This window comes from Citrus sinensis, chromosome 3 (genome assembly GCF_022201045.2).
Source record: "Citrus sinensis cultivar Valencia sweet orange chromosome 3, DVS_A1.0, whole genome shotgun sequence".
Classification (NCBI taxonomy): Eukaryota; Viridiplantae; Streptophyta; class Magnoliopsida; order Sapindales; family Rutaceae; genus Citrus; species Citrus sinensis.
Window position 1 is genome coordinate 38,019,790 of NC_068558.1, and position 12,639 is coordinate 38,032,428.

The 12,639-nt window shown below is 31.5% G+C and overlaps 1 protein-coding gene across 1 annotated transcript; it reads right to left on the reverse strand.

Annotated features, from left to right (window-relative positions):
* Window positions 1–6,197: 6,197 nt before the first annotated feature.
* Window positions 6,198–11,392, reverse strand: LOC127900819 (NAC domain-containing protein JA2L-like). Its single transcript, XM_052436064.1, has 3 exons — window positions 11,248–11,392; window positions 8,172–8,449; window positions 6,198–6,584 (listed from the first exon to the last, which is right to left on the reverse strand). Exons 1-3 carry the CDS (start codon window positions 11,390–11,392, stop codon window positions 6,198–6,200), a joined length of 810 nt encoding a protein of 269 aa, XP_052292024.1.
* Between the last annotated feature and the right edge of the window lie 1,247 nt (window positions 11,393–12,639).

The window sequence follows — 12,639 nt, forward strand, 5'->3', positions numbered from 1 at the left end:
GGTAAACCGTTTTCCTTTAAACGGTAAACCGTTTTCCTTTAAACGGTAAACCGTTTTCCTTTAAACGGTAAACCGTTTTCCTTTAAACGGTAAACCGTTTTCCTTTAAACGGTTAACCGTTTTCCTTTAAACGGTTAACTGATTAATACCAGAGAGCAACATATTGCCTAAAGCTCTAACCGTTTATGAAAAACGAAAAACACAAAAGATGGGAAGGCTATTGGAACTTAACGGTGAATCGTTTATATTTAAACGGTTAACCAATAACATCCAGAATCACTGATTATTGATGATTTTTCAAAATATAGCTATGTGTATTTATTACATTCTAAAAATTAAGTGTTAGAAAAATTTGAAACTTATAAAAATGAAGTTGAGAATTTTTGTGACACTAAAATTAAATGCCTTAGAAGTGATAAAGGAGGTGAATATGTTTTTTCTGAATTTTGTGAATCTGTTGGCATTGTACATGAAACTAGCACTGCATATACTCCAAAACAAAATGGTGTAGTTGAATGGAAAAATAGGACATTAATAGAAATGGTTAATACTATGCTTTTTAATGCTGGGCTTGGTAAAGGTTTTTGGGGTAAAGCTATTTTAACTGCATGTCATATCTTAAATAAAGTGCCTCATAAGAAAACAAAGGTGACCCCATATGAATTATGGAAAAAGAGAAAAGATAATCTTTCTTATCTAAGAGTTTGGGGTTGTCAAGCCATTGTAAGACTATGAGAACCTAAGATAAAGAAATTAGGAAAAATGGCCATTGAATGCATATTCTTGGGATATGCTGAGCATAGTAAAGCTATTAGGTTCTGTTACAAAGCTTATAGGTTATGTTACAAGCTTATAGGTTTCTTGTAACAGAACCTAATAGCTTTGTTGAGATCAATACTGTAGTGGAATCTAGAAATGCAATATTCTATGAAAATAGGTTTTCCACTATACCAAAAAGTATTGAATATCAAGAGAATGATAAACAAATATAAATTGGTCAAAAGCGTTATGCTAATAATGAACAAAATCATTTGAGAAGAAGTAAAAGAATAAGGACTATAAAATCTTTTGGACCAGATTTTATAGTTTATTTAGTTGAAGGGACAAGAGACTTACAATCAAAACAGACCATGATCACAACTACTATAGAGTCTGATCCCCTCACCTATGAAGAGACAATGAAGTCTCAAGATGCTGTTTTTTGGAAAGAGGCCATTAATGATGAAATAGACTCTATTGTGGGTAATAAGACTTGGAAATTAGTTGATTTACCACTTGACTCTAATCCTGTAAGTTGTAAATGGATTTTCAAAAAAGAAGAAGAAAGTTGATGGAACAATTGAAAGATTTAAAGCAAGACTAGTAGCAAAAGGCTTTACACAAAAAGAAGGTCTTGATTATTTTGATACTTATGCACCTGTTGCAAGAATTGCTACTATTAGAGTCTTGATTGCTTTGGCTTCAATTTATCAATTTGAAATCCATCAAATGGATGTAAAAACAGCTTTCTTAAATGGAGAATTAGATGAGAAAATTTACATGAAACAACCAGAAGAGTTTGTTATGCCAGGACAAGAACATAAAGTTTGTAAACTAGTCAAATCTTTATATGGTCTTAAACAAGTTCTAAAACAGTGGCACAAAAAGTTTGACAAAGTGATTGTCTCAAATGGATTTAATATTATGAATCTGATAAATGTGTCTATAGTAGATTCAATGGAAATAAATGTGTGATTATTTGTTTATATGTAGATGACGTGTTAATTTTTGGCACTGATAGTTAGAGTATTGAACTCACTAAATCATTATTGTCATCTAATTTTGATATGAAAGACATGGGACTTGCTGATGTGATTTTAGGGATTAAAATTATAAAAAATGAGAATGGCCTAGTATTGACCCAATCACATTATATTGAGAAAATTTTAAAGAAATTTAATTATTATGATTGTAAGCTTGTGTCAACGCCTTTTGATTCAAACATAAGATTGTATCCTAACACTGGCATATCAATATCCCAATTAGAATATGCATGTGTTATTGGGTGTCTTATGTATGCGATGACTTGTATTATGCCTGATATTGCTTTCACTGTTGGAAAGCTCAGTAGATATACTAATAATCCAAGCCAAGCACACTGGCAAGCAATGTATAGAATTTTAAAATATTTAAAACATACAATGGATTATGGTATATACTACACTGGATATCCTTCAGTTTTGGAAGGATTTTCGGATGCTATTTGGATTACTGATCGAGATGATCATACATCCACAAGTGGTTGGATTTTTAATCTTGGTGGAGGAGTTATTTCATGGGGCTCAAAGAAACAAACCTGTATAGCATACTCCACCATGGCTGCAGAATTTGTAGCTTTGGCTTCATGTTGCAAGAAAACTGAATGGTTAAGGAATTTGCTTATAGAAATTCATATTTGGCCTAAACCAATGCCTCATGTATCTATTCACTGTGATAGTGAGGCAACTTTATCAAGAGCATATAGTCAAATCTATAATGGAAAGTCTAGGCACATTGGTCTAAGGCATAGTTATGTAAGACAATTACTTACAGATGGAGTAATCACAATTGACTTTGTGAAATCATGCCAAAATTTGGCGGACCCCTTAACTAAAGGCCTTGCAAGGAATATTGTATTTAAAACTTCTAAGGGGATGGGACTGAAGCCAACATCATCTTATCACCAATGATGGAAACTCAACCCAACACTTGAAATAGCAAGATATTGGGTTCAATGAGCAAAAGTACATCATACATGTATTCTTTCCCAACAAAGGTATTACCCTTAGATAATATAAATTTGTTTGGCTTAAAAACAAGTTTGAAGCCAAACTTATTAAGAAGGCTACCAAATACAAGGTTTTTCCTAACTTCAGGAACATGATAAACATCAGTAAGAGTTAAAGTTTTTCCAGAAGTAAACTCTAGTTGCACATTACCTTTTCCTTTAACTATTGCAATGGAGGAATTTCCCATGTAAAGAACACTTCCATCATCCATTGCTTTATAAGATTTGAAAAGGCTACGATCCTTGCATACATACTTGGTTGCACCAGAATCTATCCACCATGCATTATCATCTTCAAGAACATTAATCTTTGATATCATGGCCATAAAATTTATGTTCGAAACTTCCTTTTGTTTCTTTAGAAGTCGACAATCTCTTTTGAAGTGGCCAGGTTTTCTGCAGTGGTGGCATGTACCCTTCTTTTTCTTCTTATTGTTTTGATTCTCTTTGGAATAAATCTCTCTTTTGATTATTTTTAGGGTGATTAGAATGCTTAAACTCATTCACTTTCTTTACGACATTAATTTTAGAGGACGTAGTAGTCTGATCCTCAAGACTATTTAGCTTGAGTTCCTCTTCAATACGAAGACTTTGGCCTAAGCCATCCAGACTAATTTCCTCTTTAGTATGTTTAAGACTTTTCTTATAATTTTTCCAAGAGGGGGGAAGTTTCAATAATTGAAGAGACAATAATAGACTCATCCAAGGCACGTTACAAATATCGATTTCCTTAAGACGTTATTTGCCCCCACCAATTGAGTGATGCACATGAGTTAAGCAAATACGCCTCCAGGATACAATGAAGCACTTGTTTGTTTGCTTGCGTTGTGCATCGACGAAAGCAAACCAGAATACTCTTGAATGTTGCAAGTCTGCCAAGAAACAATATATTGTTCCTGCAGAAAACAATATATTGGATTGTGAATGCACAAAAAAAATGGGTGTTTTGTGGTGAAATTTGTACTAGAAAGGAATGCTAAGAAAAGAGTGGTGTATGATCATTGTTTTCATGTTTTAATTGCTTAAACAATACCCCTATTTATAGATATACTTGTGTCCCCTCATTTGGGTTGTCATTTTTCATAATACCCCTTCATTCATGGCCATTGGATCTAGATTTGATTTTAATCAATGATCCAAATTATACCATCACCATTTCAAATGAAATGTCACCATGAAATGATGCATTTCTAAGTGAAATGTTGCCATGAAAAGTTATATCATTTAGTAAAAAGATACCTTTTGTACAATGAAATACAAGTATGCAACCCAAGAGGGGGGTGAATTGGGATTCTAAAAATTATTCAATTTATAAAGAAAAACTTAATGCAAATATAATCCAAATTCAAAGCAATAAGAATTAAGTTGATCACAATATAAAAAGATAAGGGAAGAGGGATTCAAACACAGAGATTTTTACGTGGTTCGGCCAACCTCGCCTACGTCCACGCCTCCAAACTTTCCGAGCTTGAGGATTCCATTAAGCAAGCCTCCAAGACTTCAAATGCTTACACTTGACTTCCAAGGTGTCAATAAACCTTTACAACAAGAGATTATCCACAATCTCTTAACCCAAGTGTATCCTAACACTTACAATCACTCAAAGTAAAAGATTACAAATTGATTTGCCTCTCACAATATATAGGATTACACAATGATGCTTAATATGTGAATAGATGAAGCAAGAATGTGTTCTAAGCTCTATGAAGACTGTATTCTCGAATATTAGCTTAATGGTCGTGTTGTGATCAATCTTCTTTGAATTTGAATGAGCTTATTTATATTTGGAGCTGAAAAACTAGCCGTTACAAACTATCGGCCCGAAAACGGTTCGCCGTTAACTATTAACGGTTAACCGTTTAGGCTGGTCAAAAGTAACCGTTAGGCCAAATTTTAAATAAACGGTTTGCCGTTTAGGATTAACCTTTCGCAGTTAATTTCCAGGGACCTGCAAGATGAACATCAGTTATCCGTTTACACTAAAAGGTTAAGGATTTGCATGAAGTGACTTCTCTGGATGTTATCGGTTAACCGTTTGTAATAAACGGTTCGCCGTTTGTCTCCAGTAACCTGCAAAACAATTCAGTCTTAACCGGTTTTGTTAATCAGTGATTCTAGATGTTATCGGTTAACCGTTTAAATATAAACGGTTCACCGTTAAGTTCCAATAGCCTTCCCATCTTTTGTGTTTTCCGTTTTTCATAAACGGTTAGAGCTTTAGGCAATATGTTGCTCTCTGGTATTAATCAGTTAACCGTTTAAAGGAAAATGGTTTACCGTTTAAAAGAAAACGGTTTACCGTTTATGTCCAGAATTACATTTTAAACCAAATTCTGCAGAGAATCTTTTTCTAATTTGAAAGTCCATCTTTTATGAAAAAATGAATGGAATGATTATTAAGGGTTTTGTTTATTAAGGAATAGCTCCAACATTTTTATCAAAGAACCATTTAAAGTTTGTTATCATCAAAATCAATATTATTAACATATTCATGTTAACATACAAGACACAATTAAATGGACATGTCCTTACAACGAGACATCATTTAATTAGATATGTCTTTTGTGAAAGGTACCTTTTCTATAAGGCACAATTAATAGGACATGTCTTTACCATAAGACACATTTATTTTGAAAATTTTCCAACAGTAGGGAGAAGACTGGCAGAATTACCCTTAGGGCAATTTTTTTTTTTTAAATGATACACTTGTGAAGCATTAAGTTAAAATCAAACATAGCTAAATAATTGACCAGTGCTTTAGGTAAGTTTGTATGAGGTTGTATATATGTTATGTACGTTCTAATATTTAATAAATGAAAGAGAGTTCAAAGAGAGGAAAAAGTTATTTCGAGTGCAACACCCTTCAACTGCTAAATTTAGAAAATACTTATTCTATATCTAGACTTATTCTATATCTAGAATATGTTAATCACAATATACATATATATACACAAATAAATTACTACTTTTAACTCCCAAAAAATCTCATCTCAACTAACTATAACACAATAACGATTTGATAACGTGACTTAAACTGTCTACACTAATTAAACGTGATTTTATCATCAAAGCAACTAAATTAAATGTGGACGTACGAGGGCTACTCTACAAGGCAACAAAAGATATACATAAAATTCGAGGAAACAATAAGGGGAATTTTATTTATTGAAATAAAACAAAAAGTACACTTGATGAGGAAACAATCTTTTTTGCCTCAAAATATAGAATAAGTCTAGAAAACAGCATGCAGGAGATGAAATCAACAACAAAGATATACTGCAAGTGATGAAATCATATATTTGGCCTGATGAAACTGCAGCTGATTAGTAGCTAGCTACAGCTGATAATGATGATCTAATAATTAGAAGGATCAAATGAAGCACTAATCGGATTAATTAAGCTGTCCATTCTCAACGTTGACTGCTTCCATTTGCATGTTTTCTACAACACTATTATTGTTAGATCCACAAACATTAATATTGATGTTGTCTAGTTGGAAATATTGTTGTTGCTGAACTTGTCCGCCAGAAAAATCAGTGAAACCAGGGTAATTATAATAACTCGGTTCGTGATTATTATAATAATTATAATAACCAAAGAAATTGTCCTCAGGATAATTGCAATTATTGGATTCAAGATTTGGTAGCTGTATTGGTGAATCCTGCAGCTGCTGCTGCTGCTGCTGTTGTTGTTCTTCAGCAGCTGATCTAATAATATTCTCCAGCTCTTCTTGTACACTAGGTTTTCCCTTATATTTGATCTTACAAAGCCTCCAATCCTGCAATTTAAATATTAAAATATAAAACATTTTATATATCGAGCCATTACAAATTAATGGTATTAAAGTTGGACGTATATATCTTGCAGTACGAGATCAGACGGCACACAATGCCCCCATCAACCCATCCCGTACGTTTCTAGCCCACATAAAGTTGGGTGTCATGTAAATGTCATAAAACATTACCATGTATATCACATATTGCCCCAATCACCCGATCCCATAGGCCCCTAGTCAACATAATGTTCTATGTCATGTAAAGTATCATAAAATCTTACCCTCATCGCCCCATCCCCATTGGTCCCTTGCCCACATAAAGTTGCGTCATATAATACAAACTATAAAGTGTGTAATAAAATCCTACTTCGTATATACAAACATATTCAAACTAAATGACGTAGGATTTCTAGAAGCTTATGCAACTTTAAAGGGGATTGAGTTACTAATTGATTTGGGTCTGACTCCCTTAAATATAGAACTTGAATCAATAAATGCTGTTAAGGTCAGTTTGGGGTTGTTTTTGGAAGGTTCAAAAGTGAATTTAAAAAGTTAGAAATAAATTTTGGAGTTTGAAAAATCTTTTTAGAAATCACTAATGGCAAAATTATTTCATTCTACAACAGATTTTATGAAGTAAAAAAAAAAGAGTAGTTTTTCAAATTTTAATTTTAAGAATTAGTTTTATATTTAATATAATTCTATATATATCCTTATGTATATTATAAAAATTTAAAACTATCCTTATCAGTTACAAAATAAAATAATTAACTATAAAAAGATTATTATTATTACCAATTATATTGAGATAACAAAATAAAAATTAAAACTGATAATATAAAATGATTATCTTAGTTATCAATAATTATATATATATATATATATATATGATAAAAAATATTATATATGTGTTTATAAATGTGTATTTACATTTTATTCAATATTATTTTTAATTCAGTTATTTATATTTTTACAGTAGTTTAATAATAAGATTTATTAAATACATAGACTGTTTTTAAAAGTCACAACACTTTAAAAATAAATTATATTAAATGTTTAATTAATTCTCTTTACATTTAATTATTTTTACAGTACAATTAGCTACTCTTGTTTAATTAAAAACAACAGTACTATCAAACTAGACGTTAGTCTAATTGAGAAAAACTTTTTGACTGGAAAGAGATTAGTTGGCTATAGCTAATATTAGGGATCACGGGTCTGATTGATAAAAGTGATTTCTTTCTTATTAAACACACAACTGTAATGTTGTGGCTCATCTTTTAGTCAAGCTGGCTTTTTTCGTTTCTCGAGGACCAAGGGGTTTATTTGAATTAAAGATTATCCCATATAAATTGTTAGTCTCTTGTAACTATTTGTTCTGTTAATTACATAAAATCGATCAGTTATATTTTTTAAAAAAAAACAAAAAAAACCTAAATGATGATCGCGTTAGTTGCATGTTACTACTACCATATTCTCGACTAACTAATTTATTTTGTAACATTAGTTATTGATATTTGGTATTACTCTAATGAAAAAAGTTAAACTAAATTAAAAAAAAAAAACGTGCAAAGAAATGATGGTTCAAACCGTTGTGTAGGATTCAAGGCCGTATTCATGCATAATCCAATTAGTCTTGATGGCTTTGTTACGCTTTGTCCTAGGATCACGAGGTTCATCTCTGCTGAATCTGTGAAATGTAAGAGGTCTCTTGAAACCAACTAAAGTTTGATTATTGTAATTAGCATAAACTTTCTTAACACGGCCTGTGGCTCTCCACCATCCTCGACCTGAAACTTCTCTCGAATCGTTCTCCCTCAAACAGAAGTAAAATCTTTCGTTGGTGGATAGTGCAACATTGTAATCCCCTGCATGTACAATATCAACTCATAGTTAAAGTAAGATTGGTAAAGTAATCTTTGTGTTGATTGACAACCAATCATTTTATTTGATGAAGACAAAGAGAATTAGTGTTTGTAATTTGTTTTCATTGTTTTCATCTTTACTTCGATTCTTTTCATATCTTGGTCCTATCTGCAACTATATGCAATTCTTTTAGTAATCAATTATCTCATTTCAACGTGTCTCTCTTATTTAAGTGATTTTTATTTTTTATACTAATACTCTATAATTAATATTTTAAAGTAACAAACAAGAAATTAATCAAAATATATAAAGCATAACAAAATAAAGCGCCTTTATTATTTTGTTTTAATAAATTAATAAAAAACAAACATAAGAACAAGATGCTTTTAGGGATCAGTCCAAACAGGTCCAAGACAAAAATCTTACAATTATAAACTCTTAATGTGTCGTGCAAAAGAATTTAACCTTGTTTTGGAAGAGGTGAATTCGATCTTAATTACGACAAAAGCTTTTTCCATTCTCCACCGTGTTTATTATTTTAATCCTTACTTCCTTCTCCATTTCTCAATAAATTTAATTGAGGACGGAGAATATATCCCTATACAAGAAACAATTTTCTTATCCTCTACATTAACTATTTACTTATTTTCTTTTATAGTAGTTAGTAATACTACATAAGAATAGTTGTATAAAAGTAAAATCAATTCCAAGAAACCCTTCATTAGTATATTGCAATAGTATTCAAATTTTAAATAAAAATTAAAAAAACCATCTGCAACATATATCGAAACAATATCAAAAGAAAAATGCCTAGATTAAAATAAATAAATTAAAAATATGAAATGGGATAGGGTGGGAAGTACAAAACCAAGTCCTATCCCTTCAAAAATTTAAAAATTATACACCCCCATTCCCCAAAATCTCCACCTTATTCCCCCAAAAACTCATCTTAATTTCACCCCATTTGGAGCATATCCCCGAGGAGCCCCAAGCTCTTAAAGAATTTTGCTATCTCTACTAAAAATTGTGCTGTTAATTAATTAACTCCTGTGTTTCAAAACTTATGCAAAACATCTATGTTATATATATATATGGTCCATTAATATTCCATTAAAATCTATTTAATTAATTATTCTTTACTTCATTCAATGATTTAATATTTAATTTGAATTTTAAGTTATATGAGGCAAAAATATAATTTTGCTCCTTAAAAATTAGATCCAATAATTATTAAAATAACGGCAAAACTAACTCGGTAATTAACCTAAACCTTAGTGACTAAAGGCAAATTAATTTACCCAAGTTCTACATGTGCAGAGAGGGTTTCGATAACTCTGGAAGATATACGATGATTAAAATTGAAGATGCTGTACAAGTTATCCTTTTTGCGAGCTTAGAGTTCCGTCGAGGGGAGCAAAAAGTGGACATGATTTGTAACAATTGAAAAAAAAAAAAATAGTGGCCTGTGGGCAAATTTCATAATTGTGGAAATTAAAATTTCTCGTGCAAATTGTAAGAGGAAATCAGTAAGTTTGGAGAAGAAATTAGGGAGCAGAAGCTATAAGCTAGAGAACGAAAGTGCAAAAAATGAACACAAATTCTATCATGCTATGCTACATGTGACATTTAATCAATGTCAAAAAAAAAAAAATGAAGGGAAGCATATGACAGAATGATCAAAAAGGGAAAACAAACGATGATCTGAGAAAAGGTACAAGCTAAAGAACGCAAGTGCTTCCTTACCCTTAAAAAAAAGTGCAAAAAATTAAAACAAATTCTGCTCATGCTATAATGCATGTAACATTTAATCAATTGGGAGGGGTAAAAAACAAAAGAAGAAGAAGAAGAAGAAGAAGAAGAAGAAATTAAGCACGTGCATGGCAGAATGATCAAAAAAGGAAAACAAATGATGGTGTGAGTCTGTGAGAGAAGTAGGGATGGCAAAATCCTGCACGGATTTGGGGTCCCATGGAGCCCCACCTCAAATGGAGAAAATTTTTAATAATTTTTGAGAAATGGGGTGGGGAGTAGAGGAAAAGTAATCCCCAAATTGTTAACGGGGTGGGGTTTGGTATTACACTCCCCACCCCATCCTCACCCTAATCCGCATTATGTATAAATATGTTTTTAATTTTTATTTAATAATTTTTATTTTATCAATTATAATGTCAATTAATAATTTTTTATTTTTTATGTAATATAAACATGATATGAGTAAAAGAAAACTCTACAATATTTTTTAACTTTAAAATATTATTATATTTTCTTTTATTTTTTAAGGTGCTGCTCTCTTTAAATATTTTTCACTTTTAATATCATTTTAAGATATTGTTTCAAACTTTTAGAGATTTTTAAAAAAATTAAATACTTTATAATATGGTGATGATTTTATTTTAAGTCTCTAATTTTTAATTTACTGAAATCAAATTTTTATATTTACTATAAAATAAGTAAATGGGGAATGAAGTGGGGATGGGGGAATCATTCCCCACGTGGGGATTCCCCATCCCCAACCCACTAAATTTATTGGAGAATGTGGTGGGGAATGGAGGCAAAAAATTTTAATCGGGTGAAGAATGGAGTAGTCATCTCCACCCCTACCCCGCCCCATTGCCATCCATAGAGAGAAGAAAAATGAAAGAACGAAGCTCAACACATGCATATTGAAGAAATGCAAAGCCCTAAATAAAATGAAGTGAATCTAAGCAGCGATAGAATCTCAAGGATCAAAAATAAATGAGACAAACCAAAACTTTGTAGTATGGAGATGAGAGAGAAGAAAGAAGAGATCTTAACAGACATTGAAGATGCTGGGGATCAAGCTCATATACACCTCTTTCCACAATGAAATCGCCATAAAGCTGCATTTCCTGCCCTGAAAGTTTCCTAAAAAGAAATTCAATAAGCTCCTCATCGGTGGGATTGAACCTGAATCCAGTCGGCATCATCATCATAATCAATGAATAATTTTTTTTTCTTTTACTCCTCTCTGAATCTTGGAGAAATTCCTGCAAAGAGATACATGTCTTCTTTACCCTATATAAAGATACGAGGCCAGGAATTAGAAGCAGCACTATTCATTTACAGCAGTCAAGGGTTAACGTGTCGTTAACGTGTCTGTAATGAGAGGGGTCGAAGAAAATAAAGGCATTATAATACTTCTACTGCATTCAATATTTCTACCTTAATCAAACACGTACGGCCGGCTGTAGTGTACTGAGGCCGTAGGTGAATTTTGTTTTTTAATGAATTTCAAAAGACAAATTACATATGTCGATGGCACGGAGGTTTATAGCAATTCCCCATTAGATACGTGATGGTGCGAATATCTAGGAGAGCAGGTTGAATTTTCTTTCAAATATTTTCAAGGGTAATTTTTAAAAATCTCCCTTAATATTTGGGTTTATTGCAAGTAAATGGTGAGAATCTGTTTATTTATAAAATATCTTTTATTATCAGTTAATTTTTACATTGACCGTTAGTTAACTGTGCAAAGACAATATTACCTTTAACAACAGTTTGTAGACTGACACAATTAAAAAAAATTGAAATTGTTGGCGCAAAAAAGACAAACCCTATTTTTGATAATTTTATCCATGTCAATTCTAAAAATTTATAATATCATAAGTAAGAATTATGACTATTTTACCCTCTTTAAATTATTGATATTTCCTTAAAGTTCCTACAAGAAAAATAAAATTAAAAACTTGAAAAAAAATAAAGAGGGTGTTGGTTTGTAATGGTCACAATAAATAGTTAGAGTCGTATAAACTATCATAGGTTTAAACTATCACGTATACCTTTATGTCATAGATTTCACTTTTCTCAACAATAAATAGTTAGAGTCGTATAAACTATCATTCCTATGTTAAATTTCAATTTTCTTGTTATAATATATGTATGTATGTATATGTCTTTTCATGTGGTAGAATGATAATATTTTGACTGACATAAAAAATGAATCAAATTAATAACAGGATAAATATTTGTCAATAGTGTGTGGAAGTGAATTGAACCGAGACAATTAATAACGGAAAATATGGTTGTATTTTACTTGGGATCACAATTAAATGGATCAAATAAGAGTTTTAATTCACTGATTGTATGGCTTACGTTTGTTAGCTGTTGTGTCTTGTATGTGGTGAGAGACCCCCGCCTCCAAAGTAATAGTCCCAGAAACGACGTACAGGAA